The sequence below is a fragment of the Oncorhynchus keta genome, unplaced genomic scaffold (assembly GCF_023373465.1).
Source record: "Oncorhynchus keta strain PuntledgeMale-10-30-2019 unplaced genomic scaffold, Oket_V2 Un_scaffold_15414_pilon_pilon, whole genome shotgun sequence".
Lineage (NCBI taxonomy): Eukaryota > Metazoa > Chordata > Actinopteri > Salmoniformes > Salmonidae > Oncorhynchus > Oncorhynchus keta.
This window is the reverse complement of record NW_026290800.1, coordinates 113,856-137,016: the sequence shown is the minus strand read 5'-3', so window position 1 is coordinate 137,016 and position 23,161 is coordinate 113,856. Positions and strand designations below refer to the sequence as shown.

General features: G+C 37.8%; 2 protein-coding genes across 2 annotated transcripts in view; both read left to right on the top strand.

Moving 5' to 3' along the window:
- Positions 1-11,358, top strand: part of mslnb (mesothelin b) — an 82,929-nt gene extending 71,571 nt beyond the window's left edge. The window contains exons 33-53 of the mRNA XM_052514216.1: positions 629-650; positions 766-793; positions 903-987; positions 1,126-1,272; positions 1,482-1,693; positions 2,609-2,709; positions 2,801-2,919; positions 3,130-3,306; positions 3,420-3,451; positions 3,591-3,688; positions 3,797-3,825; positions 3,988-4,009; positions 4,130-4,157; positions 4,451-4,535; positions 5,096-5,242; positions 5,466-5,677; positions 6,157-6,257; positions 8,112-8,230; positions 8,460-8,636; positions 8,733-8,764; positions 11,277-11,358. Coding sequence (XP_052370176.1) covers positions 629-650; positions 766-793; positions 903-987; positions 1,126-1,272; positions 1,482-1,693; positions 2,609-2,709; positions 2,801-2,919; positions 3,130-3,306; positions 3,420-3,451; positions 3,591-3,688; positions 3,797-3,825; positions 3,988-4,009; positions 4,130-4,157; positions 4,451-4,535; positions 5,096-5,242; positions 5,466-5,677; positions 6,157-6,257; positions 8,112-8,230; positions 8,460-8,636; positions 8,733-8,764; positions 11,277-11,358 — 2,055 coding nt within the window. The remainder of the gene's footprint in view (positions 1-628; positions 651-765; positions 794-902; positions 988-1,125; positions 1,273-1,481; positions 1,694-2,608; positions 2,710-2,800; positions 2,920-3,129; positions 3,307-3,419; positions 3,452-3,590; positions 3,689-3,796; positions 3,826-3,987; positions 4,010-4,129; positions 4,158-4,450; positions 4,536-5,095; positions 5,243-5,465; positions 5,678-6,156; positions 6,258-8,111; positions 8,231-8,459; positions 8,637-8,732; positions 8,765-11,276) is intronic.
- A 16-nt stretch (positions 11,359-11,374) lies between these two features.
- Positions 11,375-23,161, top strand: part of LOC127927587 (uncharacterized) — a 30,776-nt gene continuing 18,989 nt past the window's right edge. The window contains exons 1-8 of the mRNA XM_052514215.1: positions 11,375-11,383; positions 11,707-11,729; positions 11,834-11,855; positions 12,001-12,028; positions 12,232-12,316; positions 13,208-13,354; positions 17,452-17,663; positions 18,367-18,470. Of these exons, the coding sequence (XP_052370175.1) occupies positions 13,214-13,354; positions 17,452-17,663; positions 18,367-18,470 (457 nt within the window). The 5' untranslated portion in view covers positions 11,375-11,383; positions 11,707-11,729; positions 11,834-11,855; ... (1 more) ...; positions 12,232-12,316; positions 13,208-13,213. The remainder of the gene's footprint in view (positions 11,384-11,706; positions 11,730-11,833; positions 11,856-12,000; positions 12,029-12,231; positions 12,317-13,207; positions 13,355-17,451; positions 17,664-18,366; positions 18,471-23,161) is intronic.

Below are 23,161 nucleotides of genomic sequence, written 5' to 3'. Positions count from 1 at the left end.
TAACTACTGTAATTGACTGCTGTAATGAGGTAATGTAACTACTGTAATTGACTACTGTAATGAGGTAATGTAACTACTGTAATGACTACTGTAATGAAGTAATGTAACTACTGTAATTGACTACTGTAATGTAATGTAACTACTGTAATTGACTACTGTAATTGACTACTGTAATGAAGTAATGTAACTACTGTAATTAACTACTGTAATTGACTACTGTAATGAAGTAATGTAACTACTGTAATTGACTACTGTAATGAGGTAATGTAACTACTGTAATTGACTACTGTAATGAGGTAATGTAACTACTGTAATGACTACTGTAATGAAGTAATGTAACTACTGTAATTGACTACTGTAATGAAGTAATGTAACTACTGTAATTAACTACTGTAATTGACTACTGTAATGAGGTAACTACTGTAATTGACTACTGTAATTGACTACTGTCAAATTAACTACTGTAATTGACTACTGTAATTAACTACTGTAATTGACTACTTTAATTAACTACTGTAATTGACTACTGTAATTGACTACTGTAATTGACTACTGTAATTGACTACTGTAATGAAATGGCCTATTATTATTGATACCTTTGTAATATAATATCTTCTGTCTTTTTCAGTGTCCAATAACACCAGCGAACGGTAAGTGTTTTCTCTGACAGCAACAACAGATGTGATACCTGCTGTATCGTATATATTGCCGCTTGAGAGTCTAAATCTAAACATGTACGTCTCTTTGTCTCCTGGTCATCTGCAGATACCAGAGTCTGTGAAGGAAATGCCAGGTAAAAAAGTTTATCACCTGTATCTAAGATCTACCTGGTCTTAATCCGTTTAGAAAACTCTTATGGTGATCAGTGATATGACCGTTGGTTCTATCTGATTCTTCTACAGTGATTCGCTACAAAGTTATTTGGCGACATCAAATACAACGAACGTGCCCTGTAACTTTACCCTGGAGGAGTATGCCTGTGCATCGGTGAGATTTTTCCACTACAGCCGTGATTCTAGTGTATGAGAGACAAAGAGATACTGTAGAGATACACCAAGGTAGAGAAAACCCTCTACATGTATTCATTCATTGACTCCATATATCATCTTTTCTTCTCTCTCGAAGCTGAAAGACTTCACTGCAGAACACCTGGTGTCTCTTCTGAGATGTAACCTGCCCGGCAACTCCTCTCACTCTAAAGAGACGTGGAAGGTTCTCCTCACCAAACTGGCCTCTGTCTTAGACCAAGCTCTGGACATGTTCTCCAATATGGTGAGAATATACAGTAGATCAACGTTCCTTAAATGTGTGGGGTGCGTTCAGCAGGACGCAACGTTTTGGAAAGTTCACATAGGAATATGCTATGTAGGAATCACGGCGGTTCTATTCATAGTTTTCTATCTGCAACGTTCGAGAGAGTTTTTGCGACTGGACTTGGCCCTGTTGTTCTGTTATTGAATGACCGACCTCTTCCTCCCCAGTCCAAACCTGTGATTGGTCCAGCAGTATCCCAGGCGCTGGATGTGATTGGAGAGATCCGGGTCAACAGACTGACTGAGGATCAGCTGAGAGACAGTGATGTCATCAGGAAGTGGTTCTCTGGGCGTCTGAGACTGTTCCTGCCGTCTGCATCAGGAGGGTTTCTGCACTGCCTCAGCACCAAGAACCTCAGCTGTGACTCGTATCAACAGATGTATGTTTTATAACCGCCTCGTAACACTAGGTCCTCATTATTAGGTCCTCATTATTAGGTCCTCATTATTAGGTCCTCTTTAGCTGAGGTATGTCAAAGAATATTTTATTTACTATGTCGTCTTGACAATACCCCTCGAGGGGGGACTCTGTTTGTCCCAGCAATTACTAGCAGATATTGGTGCGTTCAGCTGACTGAGAGAAATCCAATACAATTTCCTGGATATTTCTCGGTCAAACACAAGGAGAGAAATCATGGGTTGGGGTCAGGGGTCAGGGGTTAACCCACCATTAAGGACGTCGCGCCCAGAGGGTCAACCCTCTCGAAACGAAGTGTTTTCTCAAGGATATTTACTGCCCTGACACATAATTTGTTTTCATCAAGCTTTTTCATTCTCTATTTAAGAACATCTAGTGGTATCTGAACCACATGTCAATATTGTATTTGATGAAACATTAGAAGTGGACCTTATTGCCATTACCTCAATGAAAGCACATAATATCACAGGTGAAATGTCTAATTGGGGTAATGACACATTTCAGTCAGAAGCACTAAATATCACAGTTGAAATGTCTAATTGGGGTAATGCCACATTTCAGTCAGAAGCAAATGTGGTTTAAAGTGTTGGAAATGCATCAGAAATGTATTGGAAAGGTCAGGAAAACATCAGGGAAGATCTTTAGGCAATAAATGTGCCTGATCTTCTGTTTAGAAGAAAAGGTCATCATTGCTTTCAATTCATTTTTCTCCAGTCATTCTGAGCAGATTCTGTCGCAGTCGTCCTCTTCCCTTCTATCGAGTCCTGCTCAAACCGTTCAAACGCTAGAGCAACATTTCTCGGAAGATGCTCCCGGTAGAGGTCCCGCTCGGACCTCGTATCTAGAGGCTCAATGATTTATATTTCCTTTCTCACAGACTGAGGGAGTTCAGCAATCAATTTGACCAAATGGACCAGATGAGACAAGAGCTGGTGGTCAAATACTTCATCCAGCCCTTCCTGACCAAAAACTCCTCAGGTATGGAAGATAGCAACTAGAGTAAAAGCAGCAAACTGTTCCTCATCTTCATTTAATCTCTGACCTTAACAAATTGATCTCCTCCCTCCAGACTCTGGCTGTGTGTCCAACTCTAACAGCAGTGTGACCTGGCTGCAGAAGAACCTGGGACGGTTTTCAGTCCTGGTGTCCCTCAGCGACCTGTTGAAACTCAACACAGACTTCTCTCCTGTACGTCTCACTTTCTGCCGACTACGCCACTTTGTTTATACATACATATATTTTATTAAAGACACAATAAATGGGTTGTAAAGTATTCTAGTTATTCTGTACATCAGTAATGTTTTCACAAATCAGTTCACCCAGATTAAAATGTCAGTTTTTGATGTTGGAGGTGTTTTGAACATTACAATCTCTCTCTTTCCACCTCTCTCCTTCCAGTTGTCAGCCCTGGAGGTTCTCTCTCCAAAACAGACAGCAGAGCTGGTGGTGTTGCCTCTCCCTGGTCTTCCAGGGAAAGATGTCATCATCAACACAGTGTTTGACTTCCTGTCTAAGTCACCAAAGGAGAGGAGACTCCCTGAGTTCCTGTACCACCTTTCCAGGCTGTCTGTGGTGGTAATGACCCCAAAGATTATTAGTAAACACCTTGTAAAGCTCTTTGAGTTAACTGAAAAAAACATTGTAGTCTTGCTTCAATATGTTGATGTTAACTTCTATCCTCTCCCCAGACTCCAGTCGGCTGCACGGTGTACCAGACCATGTAAGTCAAACTTGAGACAATAGGTTGATTAGAAGATCCATGATATGCGGATCTATTAATTGCATAAATATTCTCTATGTTCATGTGAAAAGATTAAAGAGACCAATCTTTTAAATTACATTGTTTTTGTTTTCCACAGTTTTGTGAGACTGTACCAAGCCATGTCAGCGTTGCCTCAAGAGATGGAGCCAATCATCGGGGCCAGTGTTTATGACCTCACAGAATCTGCACCAATGGGTGAGTCAGGAGCACTGTCTTTTTCTCAAATCAGATTCCAGATATAATTTTTATTCTATTTTTTTTTACTCAATTTAATCTCTTTGTATTTTGTTTTCATGTGAATAGATTGTTCTCTTGTACCAGTTAACCAACAGGCAAGTCAGTTCATGTATCATAAAAATGTTTCCAGATTTTGAAAGAACATTGCTCTTTATGCTTCTTATATTACCCTGAACTGAACATAGGAGGAGTGGACAACATTACGACTCTTCTCAGAGACTTTCCTTAATGATTATTTTGTCTCTCTTGTTTTCCAGTGTCCAGTGTCATCACACAATGGTAAATGTAGTTCAGTAAACAACAACTTGATACTGAACCCCCAATCTTTATCCCAGAACTGCACATTTAATCCAAATATCAAATGTTCTGTATCCTTATTTCTCTTTTTATCTCTCTCAGCAACAAGAGTCTGTGCCGGAGTTGACAGGTACAGTAAGACATTATTCAGACCAGACTAGGGTTGCAACATTCTTGTAACTGTCCCCAAATTCATATATATATATATGTTTTATTCCTGGTTGGAAGATGTAAAGAATAAGGAGGAAATAATCAAGTTATCTGGAATCTTCTAAACTGTTTTTCTGAAAAAATTGGGCGTTTTGGGAAACTTCCCAGAATTCTGCAAACCTAGTCCATCCAAATGATTGAAACATGCTGATCCTGATAGTGAGAGTTGGTTGTGAGTTTGACACTGATACTTCTGTCTTACCCGTGTTAAAGCTCGGCTCTACAACAGCTCTTGGACTCTGGGATCTCGACGGGACGTCTATGTGACTACAGCATCAAACAATACGCCTGCTCACAGGTCTGGGTTGAACTGGCTTGAGACAATCATGTTTGTACTTATATATCACTGGCCGTTGGCTTTCTGTGTTTACGAGTCACAGAAAAAAACACTACATTTAATTTTTGGATTAGTTATATTGGGGTGGCAGGGTAGCCTAGTGGTTAGAGTGTTGGACTAGGAACCGGAAGGTTGCAAGTTCAAACCCCCGAGCTGACAAGGTACAAATCTGTCGTTCTGCCCCTGAACAGGCAGTTAACCTTGGATGTCATTGAAAATAAGAATTTGTTCTTGACTGACTTGCTATGTTAAATAAAAGGAAAAAATAAATAAACAAACATTCACTGGTGGTTTATGTTAACTACAGTGGAAAGTGATGTGTGGTCGAGCAGTTACAGTCCCCCGGTTCAAATCCGTCCCACAGCCCTTTGACTCACCGTCTGTCTTTCCTACACTTGACCATCTCTTCAATAAAGTCAAAAAACCATCCCAAAGGACTAGGACTGCCTCACTCCCTAAAAGGTTGAAACAATGTGCAATGGAAGAAGTATTAGTGGCTAAAGGACTTCTCTTTCCCACAGCTGAAAGACCTCACAGCTGAGAACCTGGTCACACTGCTGAAATGTAAACTATCAGAGAACAACACAGACTCCAAAGAGACCTGGAAGCTGTTCTTCACTAAAGCTTCTGCAGTTCTGGATCAGGCTCTTGTACTTCTCTCCAACCAGGTACGTCTGATTCTGAAAACATTGCGGGTGTCCTTACCAATGTCGACTTAACCAATTTCTCAGCCCCAGAGTTTCCGAATTGAGCATAAAAATTTAACAATTGTGTTCAAGGCCAGGAATGGTTTAGGGTTGGCCTAGTTTGAGGTTAAAGTTCAAGTATGTGGTGTATCGGGTCAGGGTTTGCCAAACCTTGAAGTAACCAACCACATCTCTTCCTCCCCAGTCTGAGCCTGTGATTGGTCCAGCACTATCCCAGGTGCTGGATGTGATTGGAGAGATCAGGGTCAACAAACTGACTGAGGATCAGCTGAGAGACAGTGATGTCATCAGGAAGTGGTTCTCTGGGCGTCTGAGACTGTTCCTGCCGTCTGCATCAGGAGGGTTTCTGCACTGCCTCAGCACCAAGAACCTCAGCTGTGACTCTTACCAAGCTGTGTAAGTGGTTACTATTTGGGTTTATGACCTTAGTGTGTCAGGTCCTCACAAAGTTAGGTGTTAGGTCCTCATAATGTAGGTATTAGGTCCTCATAATGTAGATATTATGACCTCATAATGTAGGTGTTAGGTCCTCATAATGTAGGTATTAGGTCCTCATAATGTAGATTAGGTCCTCATAATGTAGGTATTAGGTCCTCATAATGTAGGTATTATGTCCTCATAATGTAGGTGTTAGGTCCTCATAATGTTAGGTGTTAGGTCCTCATAATGTAGGTATTAGGTCCTCATAATGTAGATATTAGGTCCTCATAATGTAGGTATTAGGTCCTCATAATGTAGATATTATGTCCTCATAATGTAGGTGTTAGGTCCTCACAAAGTTAGGTGTTAGGTCCTCATAATGTAGGTATTAGGTCCTCATAATGTAGGTATTAGGTCCTTATAACTTATACACATTACTCACGTATTACTTTCAGGGTGAAGGAGTTTGGAGCCCAGTTTGATCACATGAACCTGGAGCAGCAGCAGCTGGTTCTGAAGGAGCTGGTCGTCCCCTTCCTGTCTCGACCCACATCAGGTAATCATCAGCTGATTAGATGTTTGTTTTTGATCAGCTGTCACAACGTTTTTTTCATGAGTTGTTTATTATCTTTTTTATTTAACTTTTATTTAACGAGTCAGTTAAGAACAAACTCTCATTTACAAAGACGGGCAAAAGGCCTCCTGCGGGGACGGGAGCCTGGGATTAAAAATAACAAATAAATACAATATAAATATAGGACAAAACACTCATGACAACAAGGGAGACAACACAGTGTGTCTTGCGACAGGTATATAGAGATGACCAGTTTACAGAGGAGTATAGAGTGCAGTGATGTGTCCTATAAGGAGCATTGGTGGCAAATCTGGTGGCCGAATGGTAAAGAACATCTAGCCGCTCGAGAGCACCCTTACCTGCTGATCTATAAATGACGTCTCCGTAATCTAGCATGAGTAGGATGGTCATCTGAATCAGGGTTAGTTTGGCAGGTGGGGTGAAAGAGGAGTGATTACAATAGAGGAAACCAAGTCTAGATTTAACTTTAGCCTGCAGCTTTGATATGTGCTGAGAGAAGGACAGTGCACCATCAACACCAAGCTTTGTTGTAGAGCATTTAACCTCTACTGACTCCCCATCCCGCATGCGGGAGCATAATCATCGCCTGACACTAATTAGCATAACGCAACGGACATAAATATCCCTAGAAAACATTCCTATTCATGAAAATCACAAATGAAATATATTGAGACACAGCTTAGCCTTTTGTTAATCACCCTGTCATCTCAGATTTTCAAAATATGCTTTACAGCCAAAGCTAGACAAGCATTTGTGTAAGTTTATCGATAGCCTAGCATAGCATTTTGTCCAGCTAGCAGCAGGTAACTTGGTCACGGAAATCAGAAAAGCAATCAAATTAAATAATTTACCTTTGATGAGCTTCGGATGTTTTCACTCACGAGACTCCCAGTTAGATAGCAAATGTTCCTTTTTTCCAAAAATATTATTTTTGTAGGCGAAATAGCTTCGTTTGTTCTTCACGTTTGGCTGAGAAATGGCCTGGAAATTGCAGTCACAAAAACGTCGAAAAATATTCAAAATTAGCTCCATAATATCGATAGAAACATGGCAAACGTTGTTTATAATCAATCCTCAAGGTGTTTTCCAAATATATATCCGATAATACATCCATCGGGACAATTCGTTTTTCAGTAGGACTGATTGGAGTAATGGCTACCTCTGTATTTTACACGAGAATCTCTCTGGGAGCATCAGGTGACCACTTGCGCAATGTAGCCGCTTACGGCTATTAGACACCTTCGGGAATACGTAGAAAGCGTAAGCTGGTTCATAACACATTCACAGCTCAATAGGGACTCATTGGAACGCAGCGCTTTGAAAACATGGGGCACTTCCGGATTGGATTTTTCTCAGGCTTTCGCCTGTAACATCAGTTCTGTTATACTCACAGACAATATCTTTACAGTTTTGGAAACGTTAGAGTGTTTTCTATCATAAGCTGTCAATTATATGCATATTCTAGCATCTTGTCCTGACAAAATATCCCATTTATAACGGGAACGTTTTTTTTCCAAAAATGAAAATACTCCCCCTAGAGTCGCAACAGGTTGAGTCAGCTGAGTCTAAGGCTGTATAATATGCATATACAGTGGGGAGAATAAGTATTTGATAAACTGCCGATGTTGCAGGTTTTCCTACTTACAAAGCATGTAGAGGTCCGTCATTTTTATCATAGGTACACTTCAACTGTGAGATGTCTGTATGTTAATAATCATCCTCAGGTATGGAAGATAGCAACTAGAGTAAAAGCAGCAAACTGTTCCTCATCTTCATTTAATCTTTGACCTTAACCAATTGGTCTCCTCCCTCCAGACTCTGGCTGTGTGTCCAACTCTAACAGCAGTGTGGCCTGGCTGCAGAAGAACCTGGGGCGGTTTTCAGTCCTGCTGTCCCTCAGCGACCTGTTGAAACTCAACACAGACTTCTCTCCAGTATGTCTTACTCTCTGCCGACTACGCCATCACAGTTATGCATAGATATATAGACATAGATATGTCCTTGTAATGTGTTAAAGGGGTGTTTTGATGCCCTATATGGGTTTTCTTTCATAGAAACCTGAGTCTCTATATCAGAAACATGTATGTTTTTGACTCATCTGATAGGGAAATTGTATTTTAGGTTTATTAGGTTTGATAACTTTCTTGTCTCCTCTCCTTCCAGTTGTCATCCCTGGAGGTTCTCTCTCCAAAGCAGACAGCAGAGCTGGTGGTGTTGCCTCTTCCTGGTCTTCCAGGGAAAGATGTCATTATCAACACAGTGTTTGACTTCCTGACCGAGTCACCAAAGGAGAGGAGACTCCCTGAGTTCCTGCAACAACTTGTCAGCCTGACCAAACAGGTACATCTCTCTTCTGTCCTTGTCTTCAACAATACAGTCTTACAGATGATCATTGATTCAAACCAAATACTAACCTTAACCTTTTTCTGTCTCTAGGAAAATATCCCTTGTGCCTCCTACAAGATCATGTAAGTGGTACTGTACCCATAGATAGGGTGTCCACCCACTCTGCTCAGAATGGGTGAAAACTGTGATAAAATGTCTCTTCCTTGTGTTAGAAAAAACATTTACCGAGACAAATATGATTCTTTATATTTGTGAATCGTTCAGTGGGGTCTTTCTCTAACGAATAATTAACATTATATCCAAACAGGTTTGTAACCTAATACAGTGTCTTCAGAAAGGATTCACACCCCTTGACTTTTTCCACATTTTGTTGTGTTACAAAGTGGAATTTAAAATAGATGTCATTTTTTTTTTCTGTCAACAATCTGCACAAAATACTCTGTAATGTCAAAGTGGATGAAAAAATCCAACATTTGTCCCCCAAAAATTATGAAAAATAAAACACTGATATACAGTATCTTGATTAGATAAGTATTCAACCCCTCTGAGCCAATACATGTTAGAATCACCTTTGGCAGCGATTACAGCTGTGAGTCTTTCTGGGTAAGTCTCTCAGAGCTTTCCACACCTGGATTGGTAGTGATTACAGCTGTAAGCCTTTCTGGGTCTTTAAGAGCTTTCCACACCTGGATTGGTAGTGATTACAGCTGTGAGTCTTTCTGGGTCTTCAAGAGCTTTTACAACCTGGATTGGGCAACATTTGCCCATTATTCTTTTTTTTAAACTCAAGTTGTTTGTTGATCGTTGCTAGACAACCATTTTCAGGTGTTGCCTTTGATTTTCAAGCAGATTTAATAACAAAACACTGGAAGGGAACATTTACCGTGTTCTTGGTAAGGAACTCCAGTGTAGGTTTGGCTTTGTGTTTTAGGTTATTGTCCAGCTTGAAAGATCGATTTCTATCTTACTTCAATATTGTTTTATATTGACCCACTGTAATGGTGATACAGTGAATTATAAATTAAATAATCTGTCTTTAAACAATTGTTGGAAAAATGACTTGTGTCATGCACAACGTAGATGTCCTAACCGACTTGCCAAAACTATTGTTTGTTAACAGAAAATTTGTGGAGTGGTTGAAAACGAGATTTAATGACTCCAACCTAAATGTATGTAAACTTGCGACTTCATCTGCACATGAGGTTTTGACCATTGTTTTTGACCATTGTTTTTGTTAAACAGCGTATCTCCACAATTATTTTACCCATTGGTCAGAAGATGCGTTTTGATTGGTCCCTACCGTAGATGTTTCTAATGACAACTGCATCTCTTCCACGTGAGGACATCCCATGAGGACATCCCATGAGGACATCCCATGAGGACATCCCATGAGGACATCCCATGAGGACATCCCATGAGGACATCCCATGAGGACATCCCATGAGGACATCCCATGACAATCCCATGAATTACCAATTTTGTGTCAGAAATGGCACCCTATTCCCTACATAGTGCACTACTTTTGACCAGAATGGCACCCTATTCCCTTTATAGTGCACTACTTTTTGGCTCCCTATTCCCTACATAGTGCACTACTTTTGACCAGAATGGCACCCTATTCCCTTTATAGTGCACTACTTTTTGGCTCCCTATTCCCTACATAGTGCACTACTTTTGACCAGAATGGCACCCTATTCCCTATATAGTGCACTACTTTTGACCAGAATGGCTCCCTATTCCCTATATAGTGCACTACTTTTGACCAGAATGGCACCCTATTCCCTATATAGTGCACTACTGTTGACCAGAATGGCACCCTATTCCCTATATAGTGCATTACTTTTGACCAGAATGGCACCCTATTCCCTACATAGTGCACTACTGTTGACCAGAATGGTACCCTATTCCCTTTATAGTGCACTACTTTTGACCAGAATGTCACCCTATTCCCTATAGTGCACTACTTTTGACCAGAATGGCACCCTATTCCTATATAGTGCACAAACAACAAACCAACAAATGCCACCCTATTCCCTTTCTCAATAGTGCACTACTTTTGACCAGAATGCACCCTAAACACCCAACATAGTGCACTACTTTTAACCAGGGTCAATAAAACAAAGCTCTGGTCTAAAGTAATGCAGTATGTTGTAACAGGTTTCTTCTTCCTCCTCTGAGGTTTAGGAGTAGCAGACTGGATCGGCCAATACTGTTACCATGGAGATAGAGTGTCCATGATACTTTAATAAAGACTGAACACGACTCAATACAAAAAATAACAAAGAGAATGAAAACGAAACCCGAAACAGTCCTGAACTGTGTCACAAACAACAAAACAGGACACAATCACCCCACGAAACGCAGGTGGGAAAAGGCTACCTAAGTATGATTCTCAATCAGAGACAACTAACGACACCTGCCTCTGATTGAGAATCAAAACACAAAACACAAAACACAACATAGAAAAACAAACATAGACAACCCACCCCAACTCACGCCCTGACCAACCTAAACAAAGACATAACAAAAGAACTAAGGTCAGAACGTGACATATGTAGGGAATAGGGTGCCATTTGGGATATACCCATGTAAAAATAGAACTTAAAAACTCTCCTGTTGTTGTTGTTTATTCAGTTTCGCCAGACTGGACCAGGCCGTACCCACTGTTACCATGGAGATAGAGTCCGCCCTCACCTCCAGCAAGACGGCTTTTTGACAGGACCCTTAGACCGTCCCATCAGGTGAGAGACGGGTTTTTGAATCAACAACACTGGACTCAATTGGCTGAGTCTATTTCCTGTTTAGTGCAATACACCGTATTGGTTCTAGAGTATTCTTTTGAACAGGACCCTTAGGGAGCACCGTATTGGTTCCAGAGTATTCTGGCCCGTATTTTGAACAGGACCCTTAGGGAGCACCGTATTGGTTCCAGAGTATTCTGGCCCGTATTTTGAACAGGACCCTTAGGGAGCACCGTATTGGTTCCAGAGTATTCTGGCCCGTATTTTGTTGTTTTTTCTTCATGTTAAACATGTTATAAAGACTTTTATTTTCCCCTTCACAGGTTGCATTGTATACAGTGGAGAGGTGAGTATCTGTTTGAGTTCTGTCTTACAGGCTGATGTGACTGTGTGATTTATCTGGACACTGCAAAGCAGATTGGAACTCATGATATTTCATCTTTCCCTCAGTGCAATGTCACCCCAGTTAATGGTACGATATATTGTGTGATATATATATATTAATTCACCAAACATTGATTATTATATTATTCAATTGATTTCATATTGATCAATAATTCCTTTTCCATTGATTATTATTCAGAAATAACTAATTGTTCGTGACGTATTGTTTACAGAGACAAAAGTTTGTGCGGGTGTCAACAGGTGAGTTATTCAAAGATCATTTCTGTTAGCTTCTGTTTGTTTTGTGTGTTTGTTTTTAAACGTTTAAACAAACAAAAAAAACATCTGTTAATTTGCGTTAATTGGTGACATGGTCTCAAACCTTTTCTAATGCTGCTTTTCACATCTCCTCTTTCCATCATATTTCCAACAACCATCTGAATATCTGTTGTTGATTCCTTCAGCACTGCTCTACAGGGTCGCCTTGACAACGGGCAGATCAGCGGAGTCCTCTGTGATTTCGGCGTCGATGTTTACGCTTGTGGCTCGGTACGAAGAATTCTTCACAACTGTCACGTTTCTGTTCAATTTTTTTCCGTTGTTTTTCTAGTTGAACAACCGCAGAAGTGACACAGATGCTCTTGTTTTTTGATTTGGTCCGACTTTTTGTTTGTTTTCTGGTTTCTTTGCTCTCTACTGTAAAGCGTCTCTGGGTCCTTGAAAAGTGATACATAAATCTCATATATTATTATTATTATATATTATTATTATTATATATTATATATTATTATATATTATTATTAGATATTATTATTATATATTATTATTATTATATATTATTATTATTAGATTATTATTATATATTATTATATATTATTATTATTATTATTATATATTATTATTATTATATATTATTATTATTATTAGATTATTATTATTAGATATTATTATTATTATATTATTATATTATTATTATTATATTTATTAAATATTATTATATATTATTAGATAGTATTATTATTATATATTATTATTATTATTATATTATTATATATTATTATTATTATTATTAGATAGTATTATTATTATATATTATTATATATTATTATTATTATTATTATATATTATTATTATTATATATTATTATATTATTATTATTATTATTATTATATATATATTATTATTATTAGATATATTATTATTAGATATTATTATTAATATATTATTATTATTATATTATTAGATATATAAATCTCATGTATTATTATTAGATATTATTATTATTAGATATTATTATTATATATTATTAGATATATAAATCTCATGTATTATTATTATATATTATATATTATTAATATTATATATTATTATATCTATATTATATATATTATGTGATTTTGTACATGTTTTTTCTCTTTCTGTCCCTTCTTTACCCTCCAGCTGTCTATGTTGACATCGGAAAACTTGGTGAGCCTGTTGAAGTGTAAGTTGTCTGGCAACACCAGCCACTCAGCACAGATCTGGAAACTGTTCTTCTCTAAGGTCTCGGTGGTCCTGAACTCAGCCCTGGATCTCTTCTCCAACACCGTGAGATAAAACTCTTTATCTATTCATATCACACTTAAACTGTACATATAAACGTACTGACTGATTATTACTGTACATATAAACGTACTGACTGATTATTACTGTACATATAAACGGACTGACTGATTATTACTGTATATATAAACGTACTGACTGATTATTACTGTATATATAAACGTACTGACTGATTATTACTGCACATATAAACGTACTGACTGATTATTACTGTATATATAAACGCACTGACTGATTATTACTGTATATATGATTATTACTGTACACTAAACGACTGATTATTACTGTACATATAAACGTACTGACTGATTATTACTGTATATATAAACGTACTGACTGATTATTACTGTACACATAAACGTACTGACTGATTATTACTGTACATATAAACGTACTGACTGATTATTACTGTACATATAAACGTACTGACTGATTATTACTGTACATATAAACGTACTGACTGATTATTACTGTATGTATAAACGTACTGACTGATTATTACTGTATATAAACGTATAAATTACTGTACATATAAACGACTGACTGATTATTACTGTATAAACGTATATAACTGTACGACTGACTGATTATTACTGTACATAAACGTACTGACTGATTATTACTGTACATATAAACGTACTGACTGATTATTACTGTACTGTACATATAAACGTACTGACTGATTATTACTGTACATATAAACGTACTGACTGATTATTACTGTACATATAAACGTACTGACTGATTATTACTGTACATATAAACGTACTGACTGATTATTACTGTATATATAAACGTACTGACTGATTATTACTGTACATATAAACGTACTGACTGATTATTACTGTAGATATAAACGTACTGACTGATTATTACTGTACATACTGACTGACTGATTATTACTGTATATATAAACGTACTGACTGATTATTACTGTACATACTGACTGACTGATTATTACTGTACATATAAACGTACTGACTGATTATTACTGTACATATAAACGTACTGACTGATTATTACTGTATATATAAACGTACTGACTGATTATTACTGTACATATAAACGTACTGACTGATTATTACTGTACATATAAACGTACTGACTGATTATTACTGTACATATAAACGTACTGACTGATTATTACTGTACATACTGACTGATTATTACTGTATATATAAACATACTGACTGATTATTACTGTACATACTGACTGATTATTACTGTATATATAAACATACTGACTGATTATTACTGTACATATAAACGTACTGACTGATTATTACTGTACATATAAACGTACTGACTGATTATTACTGTACATATAAACGTACTGACTGATTATTACTGTACATATAAACTTACTGACTGATTATTACTGTACATACTGACTGACTGATTATTACTGTACATATAAACATACTGACTGATTATTACTGTACATATAAACGTACTGACTGATTATTACTGTACATATAAACGTACTGACTGATTATTACTGTACATATAAACGTACTGACTGATTATTACTGTACATACTGACTGATTATTACTGTACATATAAACGTACTGACTGATTATTACTGTACATACTGACTGACTGATTATTACTGTACATACTGACTGACTGATTATTACTGTACATACTGACTGACTGATTATTACTGTATGTATAAACATACTGACTGATTATTACTGTACATATAAACATACTGACTGATTATTACTGTACATATAAACGTACTGACTGATTATTACTGTACATACTGACTGATTATTACTGTATATATAAACGTACTGACTGATTATTACTGTACATATAAACGTACTGACTGATTATTACTGTACATATAAACGTACTGACTGATTATTACTGTACATATAAACGTACTGACTGATTATTACTGTACATATAAACGTACTGACTGATTATTACTGTACATATAAACGTACTGACTGATTATTACTGTACATATAAACGTACTGACTGATTATTACTGTACATATAAACGTACTGACTGATTATTACTGTACATATAAACGTACTGACTGATTATTACTGTACATATAAACGTACTGACTGATTATTACTGTACATATAAACGTACTGACTGATTATTACTGTACATATAAACGTACTGACTGATTATTACTGTACATATAAACGTACTGACTGATTATTACTGTACATATAAACGTACTGACTGATTATTACTGTATATATAAACGTACTGACTGATTATTACTGTACATATAAACGTACTGACTGATTATTACTGTACATATAAACGTACTGACTGATTATTACTGTACATATAAACGTACTGACTGATTATTACTGTACATATAAACGTACTGACTGATTATTACTGTACATATAAACGTACTGACTGATTATTACTGTACATATAAACGTACTGACTGATTATTACTGTACATATAAACGTACTGACTGATTATTACTGTACATATAAACGTACTGACTGATTATTACTGTACATATAAACGTACTGACTGATTATTACTGTACATACTGACTGACTGATTATTACTGTACATATAAACGTACTGACTGATTATTACTGTACATATAAACGTACTGACTGATTATTACTGTACATATAAACGTACTGACTGATTATTACTGTACATATAAACGTACTGACTGATTATTACTGTACATATAAACGTACTGACTGATTATTACTGTACATATAAACGTACTGACTGATTATTACTGTACATATAAACGTACTGACTGATTATTACTGTATATATAAACGTACTGACTGATTATTACTGTACATATAAACGTACTGACTGATTATTACTGTACATATAAACGTACTGACTGATTATTACTGTACATATAAACGTACTGACTGATTATTACTGTACATATAAACGTACTGACTGATTATTACTGTACATATAAACGTACTGACTGATTATTACTGTACATATAAACGTACTGACTGATTATTACTGTACATATAAACGTACTGACTGATTATTACTGTATGTATAAACGTACTGACTGATTATTACTGTATGTATAAACGTACTGACTGATTATTACTGTATACTGACTGACATGATTATTACTGTACATATAAACGTACTGACTGATTATTACTGTACATATAAACGTACTGACTGATTATTACTGTACATATAAACGTACTGACTGATTATTACTGTACATATAAACGTACTGACTGATTATTACTGTACATATAAACGTACTACTGACTGATTATTACTGTACATATAAACGTACTGACTGATTATTACTGTACATATAAACGTACTGACTGATTATTACTGTACATATAAACGTACTGACTGATTATTACTGTACATATAAACGTACTGACTGATTATTACTGTACATATAAACGTACTGACTGATTATTACTGTACATATAAACGTACTGACTGATTATTACTGGACATATAAACGTACTGACTGATTATTACTGGACATACTGATTATTACGTACATGACTGATTATTACTGTACATATAAACGTACTGACTGATTATTACTGTACATACTACTGACTGATTATTACTGGATAAATACTGACTGATTATTACTGTACATATAAACGTACTGACTGATTATTACTGTACATACTGACTGACTGATTATTACTGTACATATAAACGTACTGACTGATTATTACTGTACGTATAAACGTACTGACTGATTATTACTGTACATACTGACTGCCTGATTATTACTGTACATACTGACTGACTGATTATTACTGTATATATAAACGTACTGACTGATTATTACTGTACATATAAACGTACTGACTGATTATTACTGTATATATAAACGTACTGACTGATTATTACTGTATACATAAACGTACTGACTGATTATTACTGTATGTAGGTCTCCTCTTTTGATCTGACTTTTCTTTGGTTGTATTTTCCTACAAAGAAAAGCAGACATTATTTCCATCATACCAGTAGATCTGCCAGGGTCAAAAATATGACTGTGAACGCCGACATTCAGTCATTTCCTGACAAATGAAATCGTTGTTTCTTTTTAAACCCATGTTCTCCAGACACTAGACCCCAGCTCTCCAGCAGTGTCCCAGGCCCTGGATGCTATAAGAGAGGTCAGGCTGGACAGCTTCAGCCTGGCTAGTCTCAGAGATGAGAAAATCATCAACCTCTGGTTCAACACCAGACTGCGTCCCTTCCTACCTGCCGTCTCCACTGACTTCCTGTCCTGCCTCGGCACCAAGAACTTCAGCTGCTCCACCTACCAGACCACGTACGTATATAATATAACAAGGGAGGTTAGCATTATAAATCATACCTCCAAGACATGCTAACCGCTCACCATTATAATAACAAGGGAGGTTAGCATTTTAAATCATACCTCCAAGACATGCTAACCTCTCACCATTAACTTTCTCTCTCATCACTATTCACAATTTTTTTTTTGGGGGTGACTTTTCATAATCACGGTCGCATCCACATGAATGTAGAAGTGTTTAGAAACATATTATATTCTTATTTACAATAAAAGAGACTCTAAAGTGACACAACACACTATTTACCAGTGATTTCTATTGGGTCCAATCTGAAACAACCAAAACAAACAGCAAATGTATCCAACAAGATTGTAGAGTCATGAGCTTTATGTGATCATCTGGTACTCGGAATATGGGACCAAATATTTGCTACTTTAATACACATAGAGGTGAATTTGTCCCAATTCTTTTGGTCCCTTAAAAGGGAGGGACTATGTACAAAAGATGTTGTAATTTCTAAACGGGTTCACCCGATACAGATACAAATATCCTCAAATTTAAACCAGATGGTCTGCACTTTAAAAATAAATCTCCAAATCCTGGTCTGCTGCATCAAATCTTACACTGCGACAACTCTTCATTGTGGAGATGATTGAGTTGTGTCCAAGAGATTTGCTCTGCAGCGATAATAACCTCTAACCCCTTTGTCTTTTCCCTCAGAGTTCAGATCCTGAGCAGCCACCACTCAGCCATGGACCAGTCCAGACAGATATCAGTCTATACTACCTTCATAGAGGTCTTTCTTTCCAGGAACAACACAGCAGGTACTAAATGTGTTGTCTAAATGTGTTGTCTAAATGTGTTCTCTCTAAATGTGTTCTCTCTAAATGTGTTCTCTCTAAATGTGTTGTCTAAATGTGTTCTCTCTAAATGTGTTGTCTAAATGTGTTGTCTAAATGTGTTCTCTCTAAATGTGTTCTCTAAATGTGTTGTCTAAATGTGTTCTCTAAATGTGTTGTCTAAATGTGTTCTCTAAATGTGTTGTCTAAATGTGTTCTCTAAATGTGTTCTCTAAATGTGTTCTCCCTAAATGTGTTGTCTAAATGTGTTGTCTAAATGTGTTCTCTAAATGTGTTCTCTCTAAATGTGTTCTCTCTAAATGTGTTCTCTAAATGTGTTCTCTAAATGTGTTCTCTCTAAATGTGTTGTCTAAATGTGTTCTCTCTAAATGTGTTCTCTAAATGTGTTCTCTCTAAATGTGTTGTCTAAATGTGTTCTCTCTAAATGTGTTGTCTAAATGTGTTCTCTAAATGTGTTGTCTAAATGTGTTCTCTAAATGTGTTGTCTAAATGTGTTGTCTAAATGTGTTCTCTAAATGTGTTCTCTAAATGTGTTCTCTCTAAATGTGTTGTCTAAATGTGTTCTCTCTAAATGTGTTGTCTAAATGTGTTCTCTCTAAATGTGTTCTCTAAATGTGTTCTCTAAATGTGTTGTCTAAATGTGTTGTCTAAATGTGTTGTCTAAATGTGTTCTCTAAATGTGTTGTCTAAATGTGTTCTCTAAATGTGTTGTCTAATGTGTTCTCTAAATGTGTTGTCTAAATGTGTTCTCTCTAAATGTGTTCTCTCTAAATGTGTTGTCTAAATGTGTTGTCTAAATGTGTTCTCTAAATGTGTTGTCTAAATGTGTTCTCTAAATGTGTTCTCTAAATGTGTTGTCTAAATGTGTTCTCTCTAAATGTGTTCTCTAAATGTGTTGTCTAAATGTGTTCTCTAAATGTGTTGTCTAAATGTGTTGTCTAAATGTGTTCTCTAAATGTGTTCTCTAAATGTGTTGTCTAAATGTGTTGTCTAAATGTGTTGTCTAAATGTGTTGTCTAAATGTGTTCTCTAAATGTGTTCTCTAAATGTGTTCTCTAAATGTGTTCTCTAAATGTGTTGTCTAAATGTGTTCTCTAAATGTGTTGTCTAAATGTGTTGTCTAAATGTGTTCTCTCTAAATGTGTTCTCTCTAAATGTGTTCTCTAAATGTGTTCTCTAAATGTGTTCTCTCTAAATGTGTTGTCTAAATGTGTTCTCTCTAAATGTGTTCTCTCTAAATGTGTTGTCTAAATGTGTTCTCTAAATGTGTTCTCTAAATGTGTTCTCTAAATGTGTTCTCTCTAAATGTGTTGTCTAAATGTGTTCTCTCTAAATGTGTTCTCTCTAAATGTGTTCTCTAAATGTGTTCTCTAAATGTGTTCTCTCTAAATGTGTTCTCTAAATGTGTTCTCTAAATGTGTTGTCTAAATGTGTTCTCTAAATGTGTTGTCTAAATGTGTTCTCTAAATGTGTTGTCTAAATGTGTTGTCTAAATGTGTTCTCTAAATGTGTTGTCTAAATGTGTTCTCTCTAAATGTGTTGTCTAAATGTGTTCTCTCTAAATGTGTTGTCTAAATGTGTTCTCTAAATGTGTTCTCTAAATGTGTTGTCTAAATGTGTTCTCTCTAAATGTGTTGTCTAAATGTGTTCTCTAAATGTGTTGTCTAAATGTGTTGTCTAAATGTGTTCTCTCTAATTGTGTTGTCTATATGTGTTGTCTAAATGTGTTCTCTAATGTGTTGTCTAAATGTGTTGTCTAAATGTGTTGTCTAAATGTGTTGTCTAAATGTGTTGTCTCTATGTGTTGTCTATATGTGTTGTCTAAATGTGTTGTCTGTGTGTTCTGTCTAAATGTGTTCTCTAATTGTGTTGTCTATATGTGTTGTCTAAATGTGTTGTCTGTGTGTTCTCTCTAAATGTGTTGTCTGTGTGTTCTGTCTATATGTGTTGTCTAATTGTGTTGTCTATATGTGTTGTCTAAATGTGTTGTCTGTGTGTTCTCTCTAAATGTGTTCTCTCTATATGTGTTGTCTAAATGTGTTCTCTAAATGTGTTCTCTCTAAATGTGTTGTCTAAATGTGTTCTCTAAATGTGTTGTCTAAATGTGTTGTCTAAATGTGTTCTCTCTAAATGTGTTCTCTAAATGTGTTCTCTAAATGTGTTCTCTCTAAATGTGTTGTCTAAATGTGTTGTCTAAATGTGTTCTCTCTAAATGTGTTGTCTAAATGTGTTGTCTAAATGTGTTCTCTCTAGATGTGTTGTCTAAATGTGTTTCTCTAAATGTGTTGTCTATATGTGTTGTCTAATTGTGTTCTCTCTAAATGTGTTGTCTAAATGTGTTGTCTGTGTGTTCTCTCTATATGTGTTGTCTAAATGTGTTGTCTGTGTGTTCTCTCTAAATGTGTTGTCTGTGTGTTCTCTCTAAATGTGTTGTCTAAATGTGTTGTCTATATGTGTTGTCTCAATGTGTTGTCTAATTGTGTTCTCATATGTGTTGTCTGTGTGTTCCCTCTGATTGTGTTGTCTGTGTGTTCTGTCTCATTGTGTTGTCTGTGTGTTCCCAGACCCCAGCTGTAGCTCTGACACCCTGTGTTGTCTCATTGTGTTGTCTGTGTGTTCCCAGACCCCAGCTGTAGCTCTGACACCCTGTGTTGTCTCATTGTGTTGTCTGTGTGTTCCCAGACCCCAGCTGTAGCTCTGACACCCTGTGTTGTCTCATTGTGTTGTCTGTGTGTTCCCAGACCCCAGCTGTAGCTCTGACACCCTGTGTTGTCTCATTGTGTTGTCTGTGTGTTCCCAGACCCCAGCTGTAGCTCTGACACCCTGTGTTGTCTCATTGTGTTGTCTGTGTGTTCCCAGACCCCAGCTGTAGCTCTGACACCCTGTGTTGTCTCATTGTGTTGTCTGTGTGTTCCCAGACCCCAGCTGTAGCTCTGACACCCTGTGTTGTCTCATTGTGTTGTCTGTGTGTTCCCAGACCCCAGCTGTAGCTCTGACACCCTGTGTTGTCTCATTGTGTTGTCTGTGTGTTCCCAGACCCCAGCTGTAGCTCTGACACCCTGTGTTGTCTCATTGTGTTGTCTGTGTGTTCCCAGACCCCAGCTGTAGCTCTGACACCCTGTGTTGTCTCATTGTGTTGTCTGTGTGTTCCCAGACCCCAGCTGTAGCTCTGACACCCTGTGTTGTCTCATTGTGTTGTCTGTGTGTTCCCAGACCCCAGCTGTAGCTCTGACACCCTGTGTTGTCTCATTGTGTTGTCTGTGTGTTCCCAGACCCCAGCTGTAGCTCTGACACCCTGTGTTGTCTCATTGTGTTGTATGTGTGTTCCCAGACCCCAGCTGTAGCTCTGACACCCTGTGTTGTCTCATTGTGTTGTCTGTGTGTTCCCAGACCCCAGCTGTAGCTCTGACACCCTGTGTTGTCTCATTGTGTTGTCTGTGTGTTCCCAGACCCCAGCTGTAGCTCTGACACCCTGTGTTGTCTCATTGTGTTGTCTGTGTGTTCCCAGACCCCAGCTGTAGCTCTGACACCCTGTGTTGTCTCATTGTGTTGTCTGTGTGTTCCCAGACCCCAGCTGTAGCTCTGACACCCTGTGTTGTCTCATTGTGTTGTCTGTGTGTTCCCAGACCCCAGCTGTAGCTCTGACACCCTGTGTTGTCTCATTGTGTTGTCTGTGTGTTCCCAGACCCCAGCTGTAGCTCTGACACCCTGTGTTGTCTCATTGTGTTGTCTGTGTGTTCCCAGACCCCAGCTGTAGCTCTGACACCCTGTGTTGTCTCATTGTGTTGTCTGTGTGTTCCCAGACCCCAGCTGTAGCTCTGACACCCTGTGTTGTCTCATTGTGTTGTCTGTGTGTTGTCTCATTGTGTTGTCTGTGTGTTCCCAGACCCCAGCTGTAGCTCTGACACCCTGTGTTGTCTCATTGTGTTGTCTGTGTGTTCCCAGACCCCAGCTGTAGCTCTGACACCCTGTGTTGTCTCATTGTGTTGTCTGTGTGTTCCCAGACCCCAGCTGTAGCTCTGACACCCTGTGTTGTCTCATTGTGTTGTCTGTGTGTTCCCAGACCCCAGCTGTAGCTCTGACACCCTGTGTTGTCTCATTGTGTTGTCTGTGTGTTCCCAGACCCCAGCTGTAGCTCTGACACCCTGTGTTGTCTCATTGTGTTGTCTGTGTGTTCCCAGACCCCAGCTGTAGCTCTGACACCCTGTGTTGTCTCATTGTGTTGTCTGTGTGTTCCCAGACCCCAGCTGTAGCTCTGACACCCTGTGTTGTCTCATTGTGTTGTCTGTGTGTTCCCAGACCCCAGCTGTAGCTCTGACACCCTGTGTTGTCTCATTGTGTTGTCTGTGTGTTCCCAGACCCCAGCTGTAGCTCTGACACCCTGTGTTGTCTCATTGTGTTGTCTGTGTGTTCCCAGACCCCAGCTGTAGCTCTGACACCCTGTGTTGTCTCATTGTGTTGTCTGTGTGTTCCCAGACCCCAGCTGTAGCTCTGACACCCTGTGTTGTCTCATTGTGTTGTCTGTGTGTTCCCAGACCCCAGCTGTAGCTCTGACACCCTGTGTTGTCTCATTGTGTTGTCTGTGTGTTCCCAGACCCCAGCTGTAGCTCTGACACCCTGTGTTGTCTCATTGTGTTGTCTGTGTGTTCCCAGAC